General features: G+C 37.2%; 1 protein-coding gene across 2 annotated transcripts in view; it reads left to right on the top strand.

Annotated features, from left to right (window-relative positions):
- The window catches only part of DMD (dystrophin), a 2,362,317-nt gene that overhangs the window by 1,612,725 nt on the left and 726,761 nt on the right, over positions 1 to 22,831 (top strand). For both annotated transcript variants that reach the window (XM_079764882.1, XM_079764883.1), the window contains exon 51: positions 9,095 to 9,327. In XM_079764882.1, coding sequence (XP_079621008.1) covers positions 9,095 to 9,327 — 233 coding nt within the window. The remainder of the gene's footprint in view (positions 1 to 9,094; positions 9,328 to 22,831) is intronic.

Below are 22,831 nucleotides of genomic sequence, written 5' to 3'. Positions count from 1 at the left end.
AATGTGTAGACATTTATTCTCTAACCAGAGATGTTTTTATTTTTATCACCAAGACATTTCCTGTGTAATGTTTTTCAGCATTCCATGCCAGCTATGGCTTTTGGTGTGTACTATGGATAGCTTGTGGATGAGGGAAGCACTTAACAGTTTCACTTAACCTATGCTTCTGAGGTACAAGAGAGCACAAGATTGGATAGACGCAAAGAATGGCCAGTACAAATGCTAAGCAAGTATGTAAACCATACACACACACACAAACACATACACATATAGGAGGAGAGACAGAGAAATGAGTAGGTCTCAACCAGAGACAATTATCCTGCCTGGGAGAACATTTGATAATGTCTGGAAGCATCTTTGGTTGTCAGAACTGGGAAGGTGTTGTTGCCAAGGATACTGATAAATATCCTACAATGCACAGGACAGCCATCCACATCAAAGAAGTATCCATGCCAAAATGCCAGTAGTGCTGAGGATGAGAAAGCCTGTGGTGTTTTTTTTATTGAGAGTATGTAGGATGAATTCATATAATATGAGTTATAGAAGGACACTTAGAAGATGCAAACTAAAATTGGAAAAGGGAAGGGGTTATTTCTGTCTTCAAATTAGTGAAGGAAGAATGTATGTCAAGTTGGAGAGACTCCTAAACAACAGTATCTAACTTGTGGGAGGAAGCTAGATGTACTTGATTGTTATAATCTGTTTATTTATGGCTAGTTCAGGATTATCTTTTCTGCCAATTTAGAATAGATATTAGATGTATTTTGTGGGTACCATATGTTGTCAATATAGCTTTTGGAGTCAAAAGTATTTATGTAATTAATAATTCTTACATATTGAGTAGAGCATCTAGGAAAACTATTTGATGGTCATATCATTCTTAAAAAGATGTATAGTGGTTCAACACACTCTCTTGTCATTGTCACTTGTTTTTTATTTGTTTGTTTGTTTGTTTATTATTGTCTAAAGTTTTATATATGTCTTCTTTATCCCCAATTGACACCCCCCAGCCATTCCCACCCCAGGGAAGCCCCCACTGCCCCAGTGTCTGTGTCCATTGGATATGCTAATATGCATGCATACAAGTCCTTTGGTTGCTCTCTAACACCCCCCCCCCCCGCATTTGTCTCTGGATCTATTCAGATGTACCACAGGTTTTTAATCCACTCATCTGCTGATGGACACTTAGGCTGTTTCAAAATCTTAGCGATTGTAAATTGTGCTGCTATGAACACAGGGGTGAATATGTCTTTTTTGATTGGTGTTTCTAGTTTCTTGGGATATATTTCTAGAAGTGGGATTACTGGGTCAAATGGGTGCTCCATTTTTAACTTTTTGAGGAAACTCCACACTGTTCTCCACAGTGGCTGCACCAGTCTGCATTCTCACCAGCAGTGCAGGAGGGTTCCTTTTTCTCTGCATCCTTGCCAGCACTTGTGGTTTGTTGATTTGTTGATGATAGCAATTCTGATAGGTGTGAGATGGTATCTCATTGATGTTTTGATTTACATCTCTTGGATGATTAGTGATTTTGAGCATATTTTCATATGTCTCTGGGCCTTCTGTATGTCCTCTTTAGAAAGGCATTGTCACTTGTTAATGTGAGATCTTGAGCAAGTTATTTTATCATTTGTTAAAATGGGAACAATACCTATCCTGAAAATTATTTGGTTAAAATAATCAATAAAACAGGGATTATGAATTCTTATCTAGCACATAGAAAACCCTGAGTAAATGATGTTGGTAATGGTAGTGTTTGTGATGATCTCTCTTCCTTACAAGTAGAAAATATTTCTTATTTGGATTAAATTTGTAATAGCCAGAAATAATTAAGAGTGATAAAATAGTGTCACTGAGTTTTAAAAGCCTATGGTTCTGACACCTAACAATTCTGACACCTAACAATTTTTTTCTAAAATCCAGAAATAGTTGTCGTGAATCCTTGAGTTCCAATTCTCTAGACTTTGCCCATGTATAGCACAAGCCCTTATTGTGCTGAAATGTGAATAATTTAAGATATTTGAGTCACATATTTTATTTTGTCTTTAGAAATAGGAGAAAGAATGTAGACAAAATAAATGTTTATGTGTTCATAACATTTTTTCTAATTTTCCACTTATACCTATATACTGCAGTATCTAGAAGGAAGAAGTGAAGTTCTTCCTTGCTGACACACAATAGATTTTCCTGAGTCTATATATGATTTCCTAACAAGTACTCTCTAATTCGTACATATTTCTTTAAGCTACATGCCATCTTTTCAAATATTCAGAGTATTCCCCAATGTTGCTTAATTATTTTATCTATTGGTTATATGGAAGAAGCTAAACATATTTCCTGTAACCCACAGTATTAAATAGTAATGCAATTTGACCACATATAAAAATGGTACTTTTATTTTTTGTTAATTTTTAAATTTTGTAAATGTATCTTTATTGTTGAAAGTTACAGATGTCCCCTTTCTTTCCCATTGACCCCATCCACCCGCACCCTCCCCCACCCCTTCTAGGCCTTCACCATACTATTGTCTGTGTCTATGGGTTACACATATATGCATACAAGTTCCCAGGTTAATATCTACCCACCCACCCCCACCTTCCCTCTGAGACTCATCAGTCTGTTCCACACTCCTATGTCTCTGGTTCTATTTTGTTCATCAGTTTATTCTGTTCATTAGATTCCACATATAAATAAGATCATGTGATATTTATCTTTCTCTTGACTGGTTTATTTCGCTTAGCATAATGCTCTCCAGGTCCCTCCATGCTGTCTCAAATGATACTTTTAGATATTTTTATTAGTGTGAATCCAATAATTTATCATGTAGCCAGTTCTCTGATTTTTCAAGTACCAAAGTAAAGAAAATAAGTTACCCGCATTCATAAAAATGCTAAAAATAGAATATGTGCTTCTTGCTTTCTTATCAACCAAAAGAGACGTGTGAATTACAGGAAAACCACATATGAATACTTCAAAAGAAGTATGCCAAACACATTGTGTGTGCTTTTAAAAGATTTAGTAGCTCCTTTCAAGCTCTAAGTAAAGTTGTTAGTCTGACTAATCATGTATCCCTGAAACCAATTAATATTTTAGACTAGAGAAACGTTCTTCAAACACTTCTGAAAAAAAGGAGAGTTCCCTCCTAAAGCTAACACCTTTTACTAATTAATAAAATACTCAGTAAAGATGTGGTTTGCAAAAGTATATTACACCTAGTGTTATTCATGCTACTGGTGTGCCAAACTCAATTCATTTCAGTTATCTTAAGCTTGACTTTCTATCTGCATAGCTATGGAAGAAAAAATACAGTTTTTAGTAAAGTTATTTTAATTTTCTAATGAAATCATGAGAAACATTATGCTATAATCATCAGTTATGTCACTATACAGGCTCTGTGTATGGGTGCATAAGTGGGTGGATATATATATATATATATATATATATATATATATATATATATATCTAGATATGATGTGTGTATTTATCTATCTATCTCACTTATTGGTGTATGTTATAATACATGTGGTTCTGACATGAACAAATTAAGCAGGAAAGATGCCAGCATCCATTGCTGAAGGGACAGTTAATAGTGTGACACCATAAGTACCATTTTCCATGATGACCCCATGTAGAAAGAGATACTTCCTTCCACAGACTTGAGTCAAATAACTTGGATCTCCATGAGCCAATTTCTTGTTACCTCAGCAGCCTGTGGCAAGTGATGGATGTTGCATGCAAGTAGAACAGATTGTGGGTACATTGAATGGGGCATGGAGAGAAGAATCCCCACCAGCTGCAGGAAAACCAATTTCCCATGCTCCCTAGGGAGGACAACCTCAAGACTCATCCCAGAATTTCGTGTCTAAGATTCTGTGTAATAATTCATATATCCTAACTCCTAACCTGATCACAATTATAGGTTGAGATAACTCTCAGCAAATCCCCTTTCTACCTTTTAAATTATGGAGTTAACAGAAAACTTTCCTATAACAACTAAATATTTCTCCCTGACCATAAGAGTGAAGATTCTGTTGCTCGGTTTGGGCAAAACCTCTCTTTGTAGTCCTACTACAAATCTGAGCAGCCCACACTTTACTTAATGAGGAGTATTGCTTATGTTTCTAGTAAAATAACATAGTGGAAAAGAAACCCTACTTTTTCTTTTCACTTAAAAGTTAAAACATCTGAAAGTGCTGTATGAGTCAATATGATTTACATAATAAAATAAGATAAATGCTCTCAGGACCTCAAAGTTTCTCCTTTGAAACATCTTGCTTAATAAAAAAATAAAAATATATACACATGCATGGTTCTAGAGACAAGTCTTTTTAGGAAAAATGAAATATTTTAATAGTGTTCAAGGTAGAATTGGTCCTAATAAAATGTCTGAAAGTAGATGGAGATTAGTCTCTTGCTATATTATGTTATAGAACTTTTTTCTACTATTGGAGACCCAAAGTTTCTGAGTTTAGCATCCAGCACTCAGCTACCCTCTAGCCACAGACCAAAAAAAAAAAAAGAAGAAGAATGGTGCAAGATTTTGTTCTTCCTAGTGATTATTAGATTTAAGTAATAAAATGTTGAAAACATCAATGTGTTTTGTATCTAAAAGTATGGTGTAATTCTATATTTTGTGGAGACTATTTAATTACAAACTTCTTCTGGTTCTCAAAAAACACAGAAATCTAGAGTTGGGATTTAAAGAAGAAATGAGATTTTATGCAAGGAAGGGCAAGAAGAGATTTCATGAAGTATATGGAGCATATGGAAGGTCACAAAATTGTGAAATGGCCCATACTAACAGGAGAATGCTGAATAGGGACTGAGGTGTGGGGGAGCCCAGAAGAATGGAGGGAAATAAGTCTGGAGTGTGAGGTCTGGTTCAAGAAGCACAGAGCCCAGAATGCCATGCTAATGTAGAAAGTGAATAGCCAATAAGCAATTAGCAGCAAACGGGTAAAGAAAATAAACACACACACACACACACACACACACACACACACACACACACACACACACAATACCTACAGTGCTAGGACATAATTGAATTCATAAAGTAGTTAATTCCCTCAGATTAGTAATGTTTTACCCGTTAGGCAGGTGAATAGTCTGAGGCACCAAAAAGTTCAGTTTAGCAAGCATGGTATAATCCCTTAAACTCAAGGTGCCTGTAATCTTGTACAAAGTTTTATATCTAGGAAATGGTAAGGCCAACTGTGAGAGAAATGGTATTATAATTGCCAGTTTACAAGGGAGTACTTGGAGATTCAGAGAGGTTAAGTAACCTACCCAGGGTTACAAAGCCAAGAAATGGCAAGGCAAGGATTTCAATCCAACAGTTTGGCCCTAGATAGTCTATTTTACATCCTCCTTCTTGATCCAGTGTTATTTCCTGCCCTCCCCCCTTTGATTGAAAAGTGGGGAACAAAATAATTAATTCATTCTATTTTCTCCCGTTAATATTTGACCTTCCATTGTCTTCCTCCATTATTTTTTGTTCCCAAAATAGTGAAAATGATCTGAACAGCAAAAAGCTAGGCATGTTCTGTGCCTACTCTTTGAGAAACCGTCCTTAGAGGTTATCTTTTAGAACTCACTGTGAGCAAATGGCCTCTAAATTTACTGAAAAGCTTATTGTACATGGACTTTTTTTTTTTTCGTTTCGTTCAGTCAGTCAACATCAATTGAACAGGCACTGTATTCCAGTGTGAGTTGCAGGGGATAGAGCAGTGAGCAAGAGGGACACAGTTTCCCTTTTCACCAGTGCGGAGATGTTTTCAGATGGTGAGTGCTGGAGAAGAGACCAAATTCAATGGCCTGACCAGTCCATAAATGAGATCATCTGCCCACAACTGATGCACAAATTGCTGCATTGCTTGACCTCTCAACCCTCCTCTGAATCTCTTTTAGCTGACTTTGTACTTGGTAGTACTACTCCCTTTTTCCCCACTGGAGAATTTTGTGATATTATCATTCCATGTCACTTTTTTGTACTTTTTGGTCATCTTGATTAATTCTCTGTTTTTTAGTCTCTGGCCCTAACCTTTCTTTTCAATAGACTTCTTTTTTTTTCCTAATGTGCTTTCCAGAACACAGTTGAAGTCTGATAATTCTCTTCATTCTCATGCTTCACTGTATTAAAATTTGAGATGACATAATCATTTCCACTCCATTAGGCACTGTATTAAAATTTGAGATGACATAATCATTTCTTTATTGATTTCAGAGAGGAAGGGAGAAGGAGAGAGAGATAGAAATATCAATGATGAGAGAGAATCATTGATCGGCTGCCTCCTGCATGCCCCCCACTGAGGGTCAAGCCCGCAACCCAGGCATGTGCCCTTGGCCAGAATTGAACCTGGGACCCTTCAGTCTGCAGGCTGATGCTCTATCCACTGAGCCAAGCCGGCTAGGGCTAGGCACTACTTTTTTGGTCAGAAATAAGTCTAGAGAAAAATATCTCATTTGAGGGTCAAATTTTCAATAAGTCTATTTTTTTTTGAAGAAGCATTTTCCAACACTTCCCAGAACCTTGAAATCCTCTCAAATGACTGCATGTTGCCTCAATATCTATTGTGTATCTATTTTAAAAACAATTTGGGCCTGGCTGGAATGGCTTAGTGGTTTAGCACTGATCTATGAACCAGGTCATGGTTTGATTCCAGTCAGAGCACATGCCTGGGTTGCAGGCTCGATCCCAGTGGGGGCATGCAGGAGGCAGCCAATCAATCTCTCTCCTATCATTGTTGTTTCTATCTCTCACTCTCCCTTCCTCTCTGAAATCAATAAAAAATATATTTCCTTAAAATTTTTTAAATAATAAAAACAATTTGGCCATATTTTCTAGTCAGCCAGAGTTAGCTCCTACAATACTATTTTAATTTAGCTCTCATTTCATCTTCACCCACGCATCCTATCCGGGGATTAAGCTCCCCTCTTGGAATCCCTGTTAATATTTCTTGATCTTGTTGGCTCCCATGCTCCTTCCTACTAGACTGTTGGATCACAAGGTGCTATTACTGCTTCAGATTATGTTTCACTTTTTTCTAGAAAGAGCTTTAGAGTAGTGAGATAGCTTCAAGAAACAATTTCTTCTATCTTCTTTATCTCTTTGTCTTTCAGTTATTACTTCTTAGCATTAATTTTGTATTCTGACACCTCACTTTTTTTTTCCTTCTGTCTTGTTCAAGAATATGTCTTTCATCTGTGGGAACTGCTTGTCCCTGAGAAACTTGAGGCACAAGAGGCATTCCTTCATTACTCTCTTCATCTTCTCTAACAAAAATACCACCTTAAAAGTACAGAAAGTAATACAACCATGAAAAGTAATTGAAGACCACCTGAGAAAGGAATGCCAACATGGCGCATTTTTCTCATGTTCCTAGGACAGTTCTCTTGTTGTCCATGCCTCTCACGTCTCCCATTGAGATGTTGTCTTTTGCAGCTTTCCCTCAAAGCTCCCCTTCTAAATAATATAGTCCACTATGTCTCTGGTGATGACCTACTGGGAATATTTGGTTCCAGAGCCCATTGCGTATAAACTAGATGAGGCATTCCCTACACTTCATCACTCACCTTCGATAACCTAGCTGTTATTGTTATTTTGTATTAATTCACACCAGCAAATTCAGCCCCCTTCAGTAAGTAGAGAGACACACAGACCTTTGAGTTTTCCCTATTTCACATATTCCCAGTCCTTATCTCTAGCTGCTCACTATATTTGTTCATCACTGTGTTTCTTATTTATCTGGTTTTTATAAAAATAGTCATACCTAACATTATTACCTACTAGTGTCAAGAACTGTGCTAATATTGTTATTTTTCTGGCATTGTCTTATGTACAATTCCTTTTTTAGTCATTGAATCTACACAACTTCCCTGTGACTCTTACCTGACTTTTATCTGTCCTTAACTGTGGAGAAAAATAAATGAATGAAGCTTAGAGAAGTTAACTAACTTAACAAAGGTCACAGAGTTCCTAAGGCAGATGGAAGGATTCTCTCCCAGGTGTTTTTACTCAGGAACTTCAGATTTTAACCAATACCATGGACTATCTTACACTACAGTTTTAAACACTGTTAATATTAATTTAATATTTCTTAATTACCTTGAAACAGTGTTTCATATCTAAATAGAAAAACTTTACTAACTCCGATTTTCCAAAAATAATATAGCTTGAGTTTTACTCCCTGCTAGTTACTTTATTACCTGTCTAAATAAAGTCTAAAACGGGAAAAAAAATATGGTAAACTGCTCCCAATATAAAACAGAACAAACATTTCATTGGCTTTGATTTCCCTAGGGTCCACCTCCAAAGTAATTTACTTCCTATTCAAGGAAATCATTAACTCAGAAATAAAATCTTATCCAATCTTTCCTTTTGCTTTTCTTCCTTGAATTAAAAAAAATAAGCAAAAGTTATTTCTTTGGCAAGATCTGAATACTGTTTTTGTTTGTTTGTTTTTACCAATTCCATAATCTGTGCAATTGGTTACTGAGAAAACTATCTTATTTTTAAAGTTTTTTCAAGTACAGTTGACATACAATATTATATTTGCTTCAGGTATAGAACCCAGTGATTAGACATTTACTAGTATATAACTTATGAAGTGATCACCTTGATCAATCTAGTGTCTGGCTGGCACCATACATAGTCTTTACAGACTCATAGATACAAAGAACAGACTGATGATTGCTAGAGGGGAGGGGTTGGGGGACTGGGTGAAAAAGGTGAATGGATTAAGAAGCACAGATTGGTAGTTACAAAATAGTTACAGGGAGAAGACTATTTAAATTCATTGTCCAGCCTTGAGAATAAGCAACATCATTTTTGAAAGATTGTATATTAGTGAAATATGTATTAATGTGTATTAATGAAAAGTTTGAGTCATTAATTTTTTATCATATAATAATATATAAAGTACCCACATTGCTCAGAAAAAAAATGTCATAAATAATACTTTGGTTCAGATTGTTGTCCTTTAATTAAGGTTGTTTCATTGTTATTGGAATTGGCTTCTTAGCTTGTGTTTCTAATTTTTCTTTCCTTTTCTTTTCTTTCTTTTTTTTTTTTTGTCCTTTAAAAAAAAATTAGCTCCTAGTCAGACTGTTACGCTGGTGACACAACCTGTGGTTACCAAGGAAACTGCCATCGCCAAACTTGAAATGCCATCCACCTTGCTTTTGGAGGTACCTGCTCTAGCAGATTTCAACCGGGCTTGGACAGAACTTACCGACTGGCTGTCTCTGCTTGATCGAGTTATTAAGTCGCAGAGGGTGATGGTGGGTGATCTAGAAGACATCAATGAGATGATCATGAAGCAGAAGGTATGGCCAAAACAAATAAAGGCTGGCAGGGGTTTTTCTTTGAAGTGAAGATTTTCCACAAATCAATGTACTCTCCTAGAACATTTCCCACCAGTTTTTAGGCAGCTTTTCTCTGTCAGCAAACACACTACTCTCTCTGCTCTGTTCAGGCCAAGTATGAGCAAGGAAACAAATTAATGCAATTATCTAAAACAGCCACAAATTGAAAAGGAATAACACAAGGAAAAAAGCATAAACCTTACAAGAAATGTTGGCTTAATTAAATTCACTAAACAACTGGTATTTTAAAAATCTATTTAATAACAAAGAAGTAGCTCAATTGAGCTGTTTACATTTAAACTGCTTGTTTTGGCACCCTGCAGCCATAATATATTACAGAATCAAATATAATCTGGGAATTGGTTATTCACTTCCGAGTTGTCCATGCCAATTTTCCTACTCCAATGATAAGGATAATTGAAAGTTAGCTATAAACAAATGAAAAAAAGAAAGTAACAAAACATATATTTTAAAATAACTTAGATCTTAATATTGGTATTTATGCAATGCCATACTCCAATAAACATGTTTTTAATACAAAGATTGTACTTCTAAGCCTCACTGAAATCTATTCTGCAAAATTATGACATCAACTAGAAATATAAGACTTCATTGATATAAATGTGGTTTACCTAGCTAGAACAAATATACCGTATGTCTTCTATACTATATCTGGATGAATAAAAAATTCAGTTTTTGAAAGGTTTTATACACTATAGTTATTTCACTTGTAATGATTTTTAAATATTTTCTAAAGGCGAAATAAATTATACTGAAGCTATTTAGTTGTTAGAGAACAACTTTTTAAAGGGAAAAAAAAACAAGGAGTAAGGCACACAAATTCTTTTTTAAAATGTTAGTGATTCTGCAGGAAAAAAATAACCTGCATATAAAGTACCTAGAGCTTAGACCCAGAAGACCCAAATTAATGGGCTTTCTTTGACATTTACAAATGACATTATTGTGGTCAAATCATCCTTTGGATCTTGGTTTCCTATTCTGGGTACAGGGCACACAGAATTCACATTCACCATGTAGGATAGCTATATGTGTACATAAATATATTTAAATATATATACATACTTTGTTTTCTACTGCTTTATAACAAGTATTACTAACCATAGTTTTCAGAAAAAACTATTGAGGCTCATAGTCACACTCCCAGTAAGTAACAGACCAAAGATTCAAATCAAGTTTGTTTGGTTCCAAGCCTGTGTTCTTACTCCATATAGTAGTATTAACTATAAATGTGGCTACCATTTGGTGATGTATAGTATATATGCATATGTATATTGTATATATAGTATATGTCAGGCACTATGTAAAACATTTTACATTTGCAGTGTGCTGATACATACAGAAACAAAAGGTACATTATTGTACAACTGGAGGCCCGGTGCATGAAATTTGTGCACAGGGGCGGGGGTCCCCTCAGCCCCAGCCGGCACCCTCTCCAATGTGGGACCCCTCAGGGGATGTCCCACTGACAGTTTAGGCCGATCCCCATTGTGCCTAAACCGGCAGCCAGACATCCCTCTCACAATCCAGGACCACTGGCTCCTAACTGCTCACCTGCCTGCCTACCTGATAGCCCCTAACTGCCCCCCCTTGCTGGCCTGGTCACCCCCAACTGCCCCCCTGCTGGCCTGGTCACCCCCAACTGCCCCCCACCAGCCTGGTCACCCCTTACTGCCCCCCATGCCGACCTAGTCACCCCCAACTGCCCCCTTCTTCCAGCCTGGTTGCCCCTCACAACGCCCCCCTGCTGGCCTGGTCATCCCCAACTGCCCCCCCTGCGGGCCTGGTGGCCCTATGCAGCCTGCTGCTTGGTCCTTTGGTCGCCCCTCACTAACCCCCCTGCTGGCCTGGTTGCCCCACGCAGACTGCTACTCAGTTGTTTGGTCACCCCTCACTAACCCCCCTGCCAGCCTAGTTGCCCCACACAGCCTGTTCGGTCGTCTGTTCGGTTGCGATAGTCACTTAGGCTCTCATATAGATAGATAGATAGATAGATAGATAGATAGATAGATAGATAGATATAGATGATATAGATAGAGATAGAGATAGAGATAGAGATAGAGATAGAGATAGAGATAGAGATAGAGATATATAGATATAGATATATAGATATATAGATATATAGATATTATGCTGAGTTACAGCAGTTATTTCAAGACTATTACTAACCAGAGGACACAGTAGGTTATAACGTTTAAAGCAAGGGCTTTGGAGTTAGATTATCTGGGTTCAAATCTTGGATCCACTACTAAAGCTGTGTGATCTCGGTTAAGTTATTCACCCTCCCTGAACCTGAGTTTATCTATCTGTATTATGTGGATAATAATACTATATGCTTTATAAGTTGTCATGAGGATTACATTAGGTAGTATATGAAACATCTTCCCACCTTGCCTTGCTTACTTCAAGTATTCAACTAATGTTAGTAATTAATACTAGGTTCTACAACAAACTCTATATACACTGAATGGCCAGATTATTATGATCTCTGAATGCATAATAATCTGGCCACTCAGTGTGTGTATATATATATATATATACACACACACTGAGTGGCCAGAATATATATATTAGAGGCCCAGTGCATGAATTCGTGCATGGGTGGGGTCCGGCCAGCCTGGTCAGGAGGGGACATAGGTGGTTGACTGACCTGCCTGCTGGTCGAACTCCTGGTCGAGGGGACAATTTGCATATTAGCCTTTTATTATATAGGATATACACTGAATAGCCAGATTATTATGCATTCAGAGATGATAATAATCTGGCCACTCAGTGTAAATCTGCTTACCCATGCCATTTGAATCGTGCAAACTCTATATCATATAATTGTTATATGTAAAGAAGAGTGTGTTTCCACATCTATACCCCATGCTGTCATTGACACTATGGCCTCCTGTGAAAGCCACTAGATATTAGAATGGGAGAGAAAGTCCACATTTCCTTGTGAAGGGTTTATGAACCTGACCTTTAAGGAAGGTATTGAGCTGCTCCATAGTCTTCAGAGTTCTCCAAATAAATTTGTCTTTTGCAGAAAGGATGACTAATTTGATGCCTCTTCATAGTGGTATTAAATACAGGTCAGAAATTAATTTGAAGAAGTTCAAGTTCCATGTCTGTGATCACAGAAAGCTAGCATTTATAAATGTCATATATATTTTTTCTCCCCTCTCTTGTTTAATAGTGGGAATGCTTTTTCTGTTTCTTTCCTTCGCATTAAAAAAATAATTATAAAGACACTGTCAGCCCTAGCCAGTTTGGTTCAGTGAATAGAGCATCCGCCTGTGGACTGAAGGGTCCCAGGTTCAATTCCAGCCAAGTGCTCATGCCCGGGTTGCAGGCTCAATCCCCCAGTAAGGGGCATGCAGGAAGTTGTCAATCAATGATTCTCTCTCATCATTGATGTTTCTATCTCTATATTCCTCCTCGTTCCTCTATGAAATCAATAAAAAATATATTTTTAAAAAGGCCCTGTCAATTACGAAATGGTTAGTAAAATGATCCTAAAGAAGCATTAAACAAATGTGTGTGTTGAGGGGAATAAGAAAGAAAGGTAAGTTTGAGAAAGTATTTATTGTAACATCAGAAAACAAATATTTCCTCTATGTAAAGTTTTAAATGAAACTATACTAACTTTAATGTTTAAGGTGTAAGAAATGAGGCAATATTCCAATAGAGATAAACTATAAAACACTCTCAATGCCTATTTATTCATATACTTTTAACAAATTTTTATTCACCTACTAGTAAGTGTCTGGGAAATACAGAGTTGGACAAGAAACAAATGCACAGATTAAAGAAGGTGAAGGGGGAAAAGCAGTAATAGCACTAGGATAGAAGTAAATTTCAGGATAATACCTAGCACATATTTAGCACTAATGATAAGGCAGTCACTGATCTAATTACATCATGTGTATGACAATGCACACAACACTGTGAGATTAATACTAAAGCACAGTGAGGTTAAATGACCTGCTCAAGGTCAAGTAGTAAAAAGACAACAATGGAATTTGAACACAAGCAGTCTGATTCCAGAGTCCCAACTCTTAAACACCATGGTTTTTTTACTTCCCTGAGTATGTTGTGGGCTATGCTCTAAGGACTTAGTTCAGGGAAAGGGCATCAAACTAAGCCAGGGAAGAGAACATATGTCAGGAAAACCTTCTTAAAGAAAATAAAGTTTAAGCCGAGCATTGAAGAACAAATTGTAATAGTCCTTTCTTTTTTACAGCTGTTTAGTATTCCATTGTGCAAATGTACCACAGCTTTTTATCCACTGCTGGTGGGCACTTGGGCTGTTTCCAAATCTTAGCTATTGTAATTTGCACTGCTATGAACATAAAGGATGCATATATTCGTTCTGATTGGTGTTTCTAGTTTCTTAGGATATATTCCTAGAAGTGGGATTACTAGGTCAAATGGCAGTTCCATTTTTAATTTTTGAGGAAACTTCATAATCTTTTCCACAGAGGCTGCACCAGTCTGCATTCCCACCAACAGGGTACTAGGTTTTCCTTTTCTCCACAGCCTCGCCAGCACTTGTCAATTGTTGATTAGTTAGTGATAGCCATTGTGACAGGTGTGGGGTGATACCTCATCGTCGTTTTAATATGCATCTCTTGGATGATTAGTAACTGAGTATTTTTCATATGTCTCTTGGACTTCTGTATGTCCACTTTGGAGAAGTGTCTATTTAGGTCCTTTAACCATTTTTTTAATTGAATTGTTTGTCTTCCTTTTGTTAAGTTGTAGGAGTTCCATATATAGTTTGGAAATTAACCCCTTATCAGATATATCATTGGCAAATATGTTCTCCCATGCAGTGGGCTCTCTTTTAATTTTGTTGATGATTTCTTTAACTATGCAGAAGCTTTTTATTTTGATGTAGTCCTATTTGTTTACTTTCTCCTTGGTTTCCTTTGCCCTAGGAGATGTATCAGTAAATGCATTGCTAGGAGAGATCTCTGAGATTTTGCTGCCTATGGGTTCTTCTAAGATTTTTATGGTTTCACAACTTACATTTTAAGTCTTTTATCCACCTGAAGAGTATTATGCTAAGCTAAATAAGGCAGTCAGAGAAAGATAAGTATCACATGATCTCACTCATATGTGGAATCTAATGAACAAAATAAACTGATGAATGAAATAGAAGTGGAGACATAGAAGCATGAAACTGATTAATTTCAGAGGGCAGGTGGAGGTGGAGAGGTGGGTGTAGATTGATTAACTGGGGAACTTATATGAATATATGCATAACCTATGGACACAGACAATAGTGTGGTGAAGCTTGGAAGGGGCAGGTACAGGGTGGAGGAGGTTAATGGGAAAAAAAACAAATAAACAAAGGGGACACCTGTAATACTTTTAACAATAACAATAAATTTAAAAATAAGATAAAATAAAAATCTTAAATAAACAAGCACAAAAGAATAAACTGTAATTAACAGATAAAATGAGAAGAAACAAACTGTACTTTGCACTGAAGTAGGAAACAGTATAGTATGTTATTAAAATTGTGATTTTATTGGCTGAAATTAAAGATACATGATGAAGAAGGAATTGATGAGGTTGAATAGAGAGGAGTGGAGCTAAAAAATGGGAATCCTTCCTTGCCAGACTAAGGAGTTTTGATTATGGCTAGAGGCAGTGGCGACCCTTAAAGGGTTTTAAACAAAGAAGGAAAACCCTTAAATGTAGCATAGTTGTATATTGGTTAGGGTTCTCTGGATGCAAGCAACAGAAAACATCTTCCAGATTAAATCGAGCAGAAAGTAAATTTACTGGAATTAGCACAAAGGCAATGGAAAAGGCTTAGAGAAAGAAAGGGGGTCTGAGCATGCCTGGATATTTATTTAGCAGGAAGTACTTGGGTCTCTTTGTGATACTCTTTTTTTTCTTTGTCCTATGTAACTATTCAAAATTTAAAGTCCTGGAAGAGAGAGTCCAGTTGCCCTCACACACTGATCTCTTAGCTAAAGGAGAGCAAAAACTTTGATTTAAATTTCTCTCCTTCCAAAGCCTCTCACAATGAGGGAGATGTCATTACCCCAAATAAATTGGAGTCTGTTGAAAATAGAAGAGGGAAAGTATGCTCAGCAACCAATAAACAATCAGTGTCCTCTGAACTCAATAGGGTGGAAGACAGAGCAAAGGGAATTTTCAGGAAGTGATTATCATAATCTAAGCAATATGTTTATCTATTCCAACTTTGCATAATGGAGACCTGAAATAAAGACTATGTATGCCCCAGTACCCTAAATATAAGGATAATATATTGCACACACAATAATTGGGTCTTAATAAATGTAGATTGCATGATGAATTATTATGAATGAAATGTAATGAGAAAGCTTCATTTTTAACAGAGATTGGAGTTGGGGAATTATAATTCTAGATATGAAGCATCAGAAGTTAGGCAACATAATGTAACAAAACATTTTATGACCCTAGGAGAACTTAGTATTGAATTTATGAGATTCAGATAAGACCTTAGACATGTAATGATTGAAATATTTTTCCCAGAAAGGGAATAAAGACATGACATTTGAATAGCTAGCTTTTCATAGTTCTAGACCTTGTATTTAAAATCACATACTTGATATTTAGCTTCCATTCTCCTTTAGTTAAATTGTTTAATTAAATTCTTATTTTGGAAAATAGGGGGCTGCTACCATTTTGAAATGAAAATAATTTTTACTAAATGGATTATATTGGGCAAAAAAAGGGAATTAAATTATAACTTTGATTTTTTAAAAGATGTAAAATACAGCCATTTAAAATATTAAGCAACTTGACTGCTTAATTTTAGAGAGTAAAAAAAAAACACAACACACCATTATATTATAAAGGAATTGAGATGTAAAATATGCAAATTAAGTATTTAAAAGTAAAACACAAAAAGCTCCAAGTTTATTTTCTAGAATTGTGAATTAATAGCAGAGGTTAATTTGTAATTTATAGTTGCACATCAGAGATATCTGATAATGGAATGCTTTTCATATTTCTTCACATGTTTAAGTAAAATTGCTCCAAAACAAATGTGTTTTGACAATTATTCACAGTTTTCTTTTACTGCCATAATCTATCAAAGAAAGGGGGAAAATGTGTCTAGAGTTTTTCTCTGAAAATGATGATTAAATATGATCCTTAAGGAAGGATGAAAGGAAAGGAAGAGAAGAGAAGGGAAGGGAAGGAAATTAGAGAGGAAAAAAGAGAAGGAGGGAAGGAGAAATAGAAGAAAGGACAGGGGTGAGAGGGAGAGACAGAAGTTGAGGAGATAGAGTGATGGCTGGCTAATATGGATGATGGTTATAGCAGTAGAAACTGTTGCTATCAGAATTTAGGTGGCAATATGATATCAGTATTTTTTATACTACTGGTATCTGATTGCTTGTACTAAATAAATTACAGTCATTTTGGCCAGGTGTTCAGGGTAATTCACCACTAAATCTGGACTACAAGCACTTGTATTGAATAAAGAATTGAATTGGCAAAGGAGCCTCTAATAAGATCTCTCCAGGTTGGGTTTCAGACAAATTGGTCAATCTGGACAAGATGATAATAGCATTGTTCAAGTTTCATTTTTAACTAAACATTATGCTGCTATGTGGGGAATTTCATTATGCAAAGATTGAATAAGCAGTTGTAGTGGGCACAATGTATATTTAAATGGGAAATAGTTACTTGGATGCATTTAACATTTTTATTGTTAAGGTAGAAATCTTTAATAAAAATTCTGTGACTATTTTTTAAACTGGCTATATCTATACAAAGAATAATTGAATGGCTGACTCCAATATCATTCTGATTATAACATTTGCTGAATAAATTCAAGCACCATCTGATGACAAAAGAATTTGTCTAACATGGACCTAGAAGGATTGGTGGAACGATGTGTGGAAAAAAAATGGCATTTATTGTTTAAACTAAAAACAAATGAAAAAGAATGTTTATTGGTATTACTTTATTACCATGAGCATAGCAGAAATGAAGGTATTACAAATAGCTTCTCTCCAATAAATTCAATAAAAATATTCAAAAATAGCTCCCTTATTCAAGAAATGAGAAAAGTTACAGAAAATACAGTTAATTGGTCTAATGTCACTTAGTAAATTTAATTGTCCTAACATAAATTCAGACTTCTTGGGAATAGTTTCTCCTTTTTGTTCCTATGACTCTCCACCCCCCTTCTTTTTTTTAATATATTTTATTGATTTTTTACAGAGAGGAAGGGAGAGGGATAGAGAGCTAGAAACATCGATGAGAGAGAAACATCGACCAGCTGCCTCCTGCACACCCCCCACGGGGGATATGCCTGCAACCAATGTACATGACACCAATGTACATGACCCTGACCGGAATCGAACCTGGGACCTTTCAGTCCGCAGGCCGACGCTCTATCCACTGAGCCAAACCGGTTTCGGCACCACCCCCCTTCTTAAATATCTCCTCACTTCACCAAAATTATAACAAAACGAACTGAACCGTTTATTTCCGTAGGAATTCAAATTTTACAAGTTGGATGATAGTCATTTTATAGTGAAAAGATTGATTGTTTTCTTTTTTCTTTTATTAAACAACCATCCAACCCTCATCATCTCAACTGTTTATTCTGTACAACCTTGTTTAAGAAACATCATACCAGAGTGTGCAGCTTCCATATATAGGTGTTTGCTGCATCCTACAAAGAATAATGTTGGAGTCTGTTTTGCTGAAGATATTTGCAAATTGTCTACTGCGATTTTCTTGTGACAAATGTACATGTCTCCTGTGGAAAGCTCATAACTCTGTGGATCATTGCTCCACATGCATACAATTTTCTTTCCTTATGTAATGAAAGTCAAATGTACTATTATCTCCACTGAAGGAGGTAGAGATACATCAGTGTCAATAATATGACTTATATTATACTCTCTGGCCATGATGAAATAAACTCTCTTTAAATACAAAGGTCATAGTTGCAAACACAAGAAAATTCATTTTCTAAGTCTCATAATATTATTATTATGGAAAATGATACCATACACTTTTTTGCTTAAAGATAAACATAGGCTTTATCAGACCACATATTTCAAAGTCTATGAATGGAAATGCATGTCTTACTACATTTCAATTCAATTCACTGGAAATTTTTTCTTTCAAAATCTTATCAAGTAAAACTGAATCATGGTATTTACATGAATTCTGATAAAAGCCACTATACTGTGTTTTCAATGAAATACCAATGGGATCCTGATAAGGAAGTTTATGTTTGTCATTGTTTTTAATAGTAAGTTCTATTTACAAATTCCCTTACCTGAGCCTAGATAGGTGTTCCTTTATATGAAATGACTTTTATTATTTTCATAAAAATACCTATAATCTGGAATCTTCTCTAGCTCTTTTATAAGAAAGGAATATAAGTAGTTCAGCATATTTTAATCTTTTTGAAAGCTATATAATGTTATTATACCCGCCATTTTATTACCTGCTTTGTAGGCTTTATATTTTGCCATAATTTGACGTCCTTGAAATCTATAATTGAAATGACAGTGAGTAATAATGTAAGTTCATATCATTACCCTAGTGCCGTGGTCGGCAAACTGTGGCTCGCGAGCCACATGCAGCTCTTTGGCCCCTTGAGTGTGGCTCTTCCACAAAATACCACGGCCTGGGCGAGTCTATTTTGAAGAAGTGGCGTTAGAAGAAGTTTAAGTTTACAAAATTTGGCTCTCAAAAGAAATTTCAATCGTTGTACTGTTGATATTTGGCTCTGTTGACTAATGAGTTTGCCAACCACTGCCCTAGTGTTACTGTAATGTTAACGTTAGGTGGATGGCATTTTTTGTTCATTCCCTAGGTTAACAAATTTCTTTGAAAACCCAGTTACAAAGCATGCTAGAGGCAGATAGGGATTATTAGGAAATGACATTGAAAAATAATAGTGGAGTAAAAGTTTGGTTTTAATTTTATTTCCTGTATACATTAGCAAATTATTAACAACTAGGGGCCCAGTGCACAAATTTGTGCACATTGAAAGGAACTGTGGGCCATGAGGCTGTGGTGGGCACAGGAGTGGATCTCGGCCCATCCTCCGCACCACTGCCCGGTCCCTCCTGCCAAGGCCCCTGGTCCCCACTCTGCCAGCAGCCCCACTCCTGCTGCTGCTGATTCCACATGCTGATGGCGCCAGCCCAGCTTGCATCCCCTGATGGCGCAGAGTGATTGGGGCCAGCACTGGCAGCGGGTGCGAGCATGGCCGGTGCCTACAGCAGGTGCGAGCGCCGGGCAGGACCGCGACACCTGGGAGCAAAGAATTTTCAGTAACCACCAGAGGCTCGCCCCTGCTCACCTGCTCCACCATCCCACTGCAGCCAATGCCCGCCATGTTCCGCGCATGCCCCTGGTGGTCAGCACACATCATAGCAACCGGTTGTTCAGTTGTTCAGTTGTTCTGGTTATTCCACTGTTTGGTCTATTTGAATATTAGCCTTTTATTATATAGGATGTGCTAATGTCACAATCACACATCACTATTAGTGGTTTTGTACATTTATCCACACTTTTCAGTATATGATTACTTACATTAAAGTGATATATATGTACACATATTATTAACATTAATATAAAGTAGATATTTTTAATAGCTTGAATGAAAATCAATACTACTAATATTTTATTTGCTTCCTCAAATGCCTACTTTGGAGACCCCAGAGTTACAGTGTCTTGCAGATAATTAAAAATACATATAATGACTACCTTTTTTTTTTTGTAGTGCACTCAATTTATTATTTATTTATTTATTATTTTAATCTTTATTGTTGAGATTATTACAGATGTCCCTATTTTAACCCCCCATTGCCCCCATCCACCCAGTTTCCACCCCGCCTCAGGTCTTTGCCACCCTATTGTCTGTGTCCATAGGTAATGCATATAAGATCTTTGTTTAATCTCTCCCCATGCCTCCACCCCTCTTCCCTCTGAGTGTCATCAGTCTGTTCCATTTCCATGCCTCTGATTATATTTTATTCACCAGTTTATTCTGTTCATCAGATTTTGTATTTGTTTATTTTTATTTTTAGATTCAGTTGCTAATGGGTATGTATTTGTTGCCATTTTGTTGTTCATATTTTTTATCTTTTTTTCTTTTTCTTCTTCTTCCTCTTCTTAAATAATACCCTTCAACATTTCATATAATACTTGTTTGGTGGTGATAAACTCCTTTACCTTTATCTTGTCTGTGAAGCTCTTTATCTGACCTTCAATTCTAAATGACAGCTTTGCTGGGCAATCTTGGTTATAGGTCCTTGTTATTCATCACTTTTAATATTTCTTGCCACTCCCTTCTGGCCTGCATAATTTCTGTTGAGAAATCAGCTGACAGTTGTATGGGAATTCTCTTGTAGGTAACTACTGCTTTTCTCTTGCTGCTTTTAACCTTTTGCACTCAGATGTCGAGTGTGACTCGACACGGTTAGCATTAGAATAAAGGAATCGAGAAAAAAGCAAGCGAGTGCAAAGGGTTAAGATTCTCTCTTTGTCTTTAGCCCTTGGCATTTTAATTATGGTGTATCTTGTGGTTCTCTTTGGGTTCCTCTTACTTGGGACTCTCTGTGCTTCCTGGACTTGTAAATCTATTTCTTTCACCAGGTAGGGGAAGTTTTCTGTCATTATGAATTCAAAGGTTTTCAATATCATGGTCTCTCTCTCTTCTTCTGGCACCCCCATAATGTGAATGTTGGTACGCTTGAAGTTGTCCCAGAGGCTCCTTATATTATCTTCATGTTTTTGGATTCTTATTTCCTTTTGCTCTCTGGTTGGGTGTTTTTTGCTTCCTCATATTTCAAATCATTGATTTGATTCTCAGAATCCTCTACTCTACTGTTGAATCCCTGTATATTATTCTTTATTTCAGTCAGTGTATGCTTAATTTTTGACTGGTCATTTTGATTTTTTTGGCATTTTCACTAAGATCCTTAAAAGTCTCACTAAGTCCCTTGGAGGTTTCTAGAAGATTCTTGAATAATGTTATAACCATGGTTTTGAACTCTATATCCAGTAGTTTGCTTTCTTCCATTCCATTTCTTTCATTTGTGACATGTTTCTTTGTCTCCACATTTTGGCTGCTTCTCTGTGTTTGTTTTTATGTATTGGGTAGAGCTGCTATGTCTCCTTGAGTTGGTAGAGTGGCCTTGTGTAGTAGTATCTTATAGGGCCCAGTGGCTCAGCCTCACCAGTCACCTGAGCTGGGAACTCTAGGTGTACCCCTTTGTGGATTTTGAGCAAAGTCTTGTGGTTGAGACTTGATTGCTGTTGGTGTCACTAGGAGGAATTGACCTCCAGGCCAATTGGCTGTGAGAACCAGCTGTGACTACAGTGGGAGATCTGCTATGCAGAAGATACCCCTATAGAACAGGACTTGCTTCAATGGGGCTTTGGTGCTCACTGAGACTGCCCCTGGAGTGTGTCTCTTATGGATGAGTAGTGTTGTAATCTGGTATGGTCTGACACTGACCACTGGGCACACTGGCTCTTGGGTTTCCAGGGAGTTGCAAAGTCAACCACTGCCTGGGGCCACCCAGCAGGAGCTACTGAGAGATCTGTAGATTCCTCCTTTTTGTATCAGTTTTGGAAGTTCCCAGACGAAGTCCAACTATGAAGCAAGGCTTGCTGGTGCTGGTGCTGGTGCTGGTGCCAGATCTTGGGCCTTTTATTGATAGGTTTGGGGCTCCTTGACCCAGCTGCAGCTTGTTTGAGAGATTTTAGCCTGACTAAGGACAGGCCATTCATATGCAAAACTGCTACACAGCTTGGTTGGGATTATAAATTGTATGAGACAGGTTCTTAGGGAATCATCAGCGTAGAGAAAACAGAAATGGCTGCCAGTCAGCCCTGGGACTGGGGAGGTCCCAGCACAGGAACAATGATCCCTGTGAGCACCTCCATCTGGAAGAAAGTTGCCCCCAAGTTCCTGACCTGGTTCCAGACAATCCAGGTCCTCCTTGTATGTGTCTGTGTCCCCCAAAGCCTCACCCTGGTGCTGGAGCTCAGAGGAAAATCAGGACCTTGTAAGTTCAGTTTGTGCCTCGGCCTTTTAAGAGGAACAGCTGGGTCTCTAGCAGCCTGTGTCACTGAGCCCCAAACCACACTGGTTTTTACAGCCTGTAGTTACGGGGACTTCTCTTCCCAGCTCTGGATCCCTAGGCTGGGTTTCTGGTATGGGGCTAGGACCCCTTGCTCCTCATGGGTGGCCTTCACAGAGACAATCTCCCTCCTGATTAAAAAAGTGGCACATGTGGGTGACGAACCATCCTGATCCTCACCTCCACACCTCCTACCAGTCTCAGTGTGCTTTCTTCTTCACTTTTCTAGTTGTAGGACTTCCATTCAGCCAGCTTTACCATGATTCTGGATGATGGTTGATCTGTATTTTAGTTGTAATTTTTATTTGGTTGTAGGAGGTGGTGAGTAC

This window comes from Cnephaeus nilssonii (assembly GCF_951640355.1).
Source record: "Cnephaeus nilssonii genome assembly, chromosome: X".
NCBI classification, from domain to species: domain Eukaryota; kingdom Metazoa; phylum Chordata; class Mammalia; order Chiroptera; family Vespertilionidae; genus Cnephaeus; species Cnephaeus nilssonii.
Note: the sequence above shows the minus strand (reverse complement) of the source record. Positions and strands in the feature narration are given on the sequence as shown.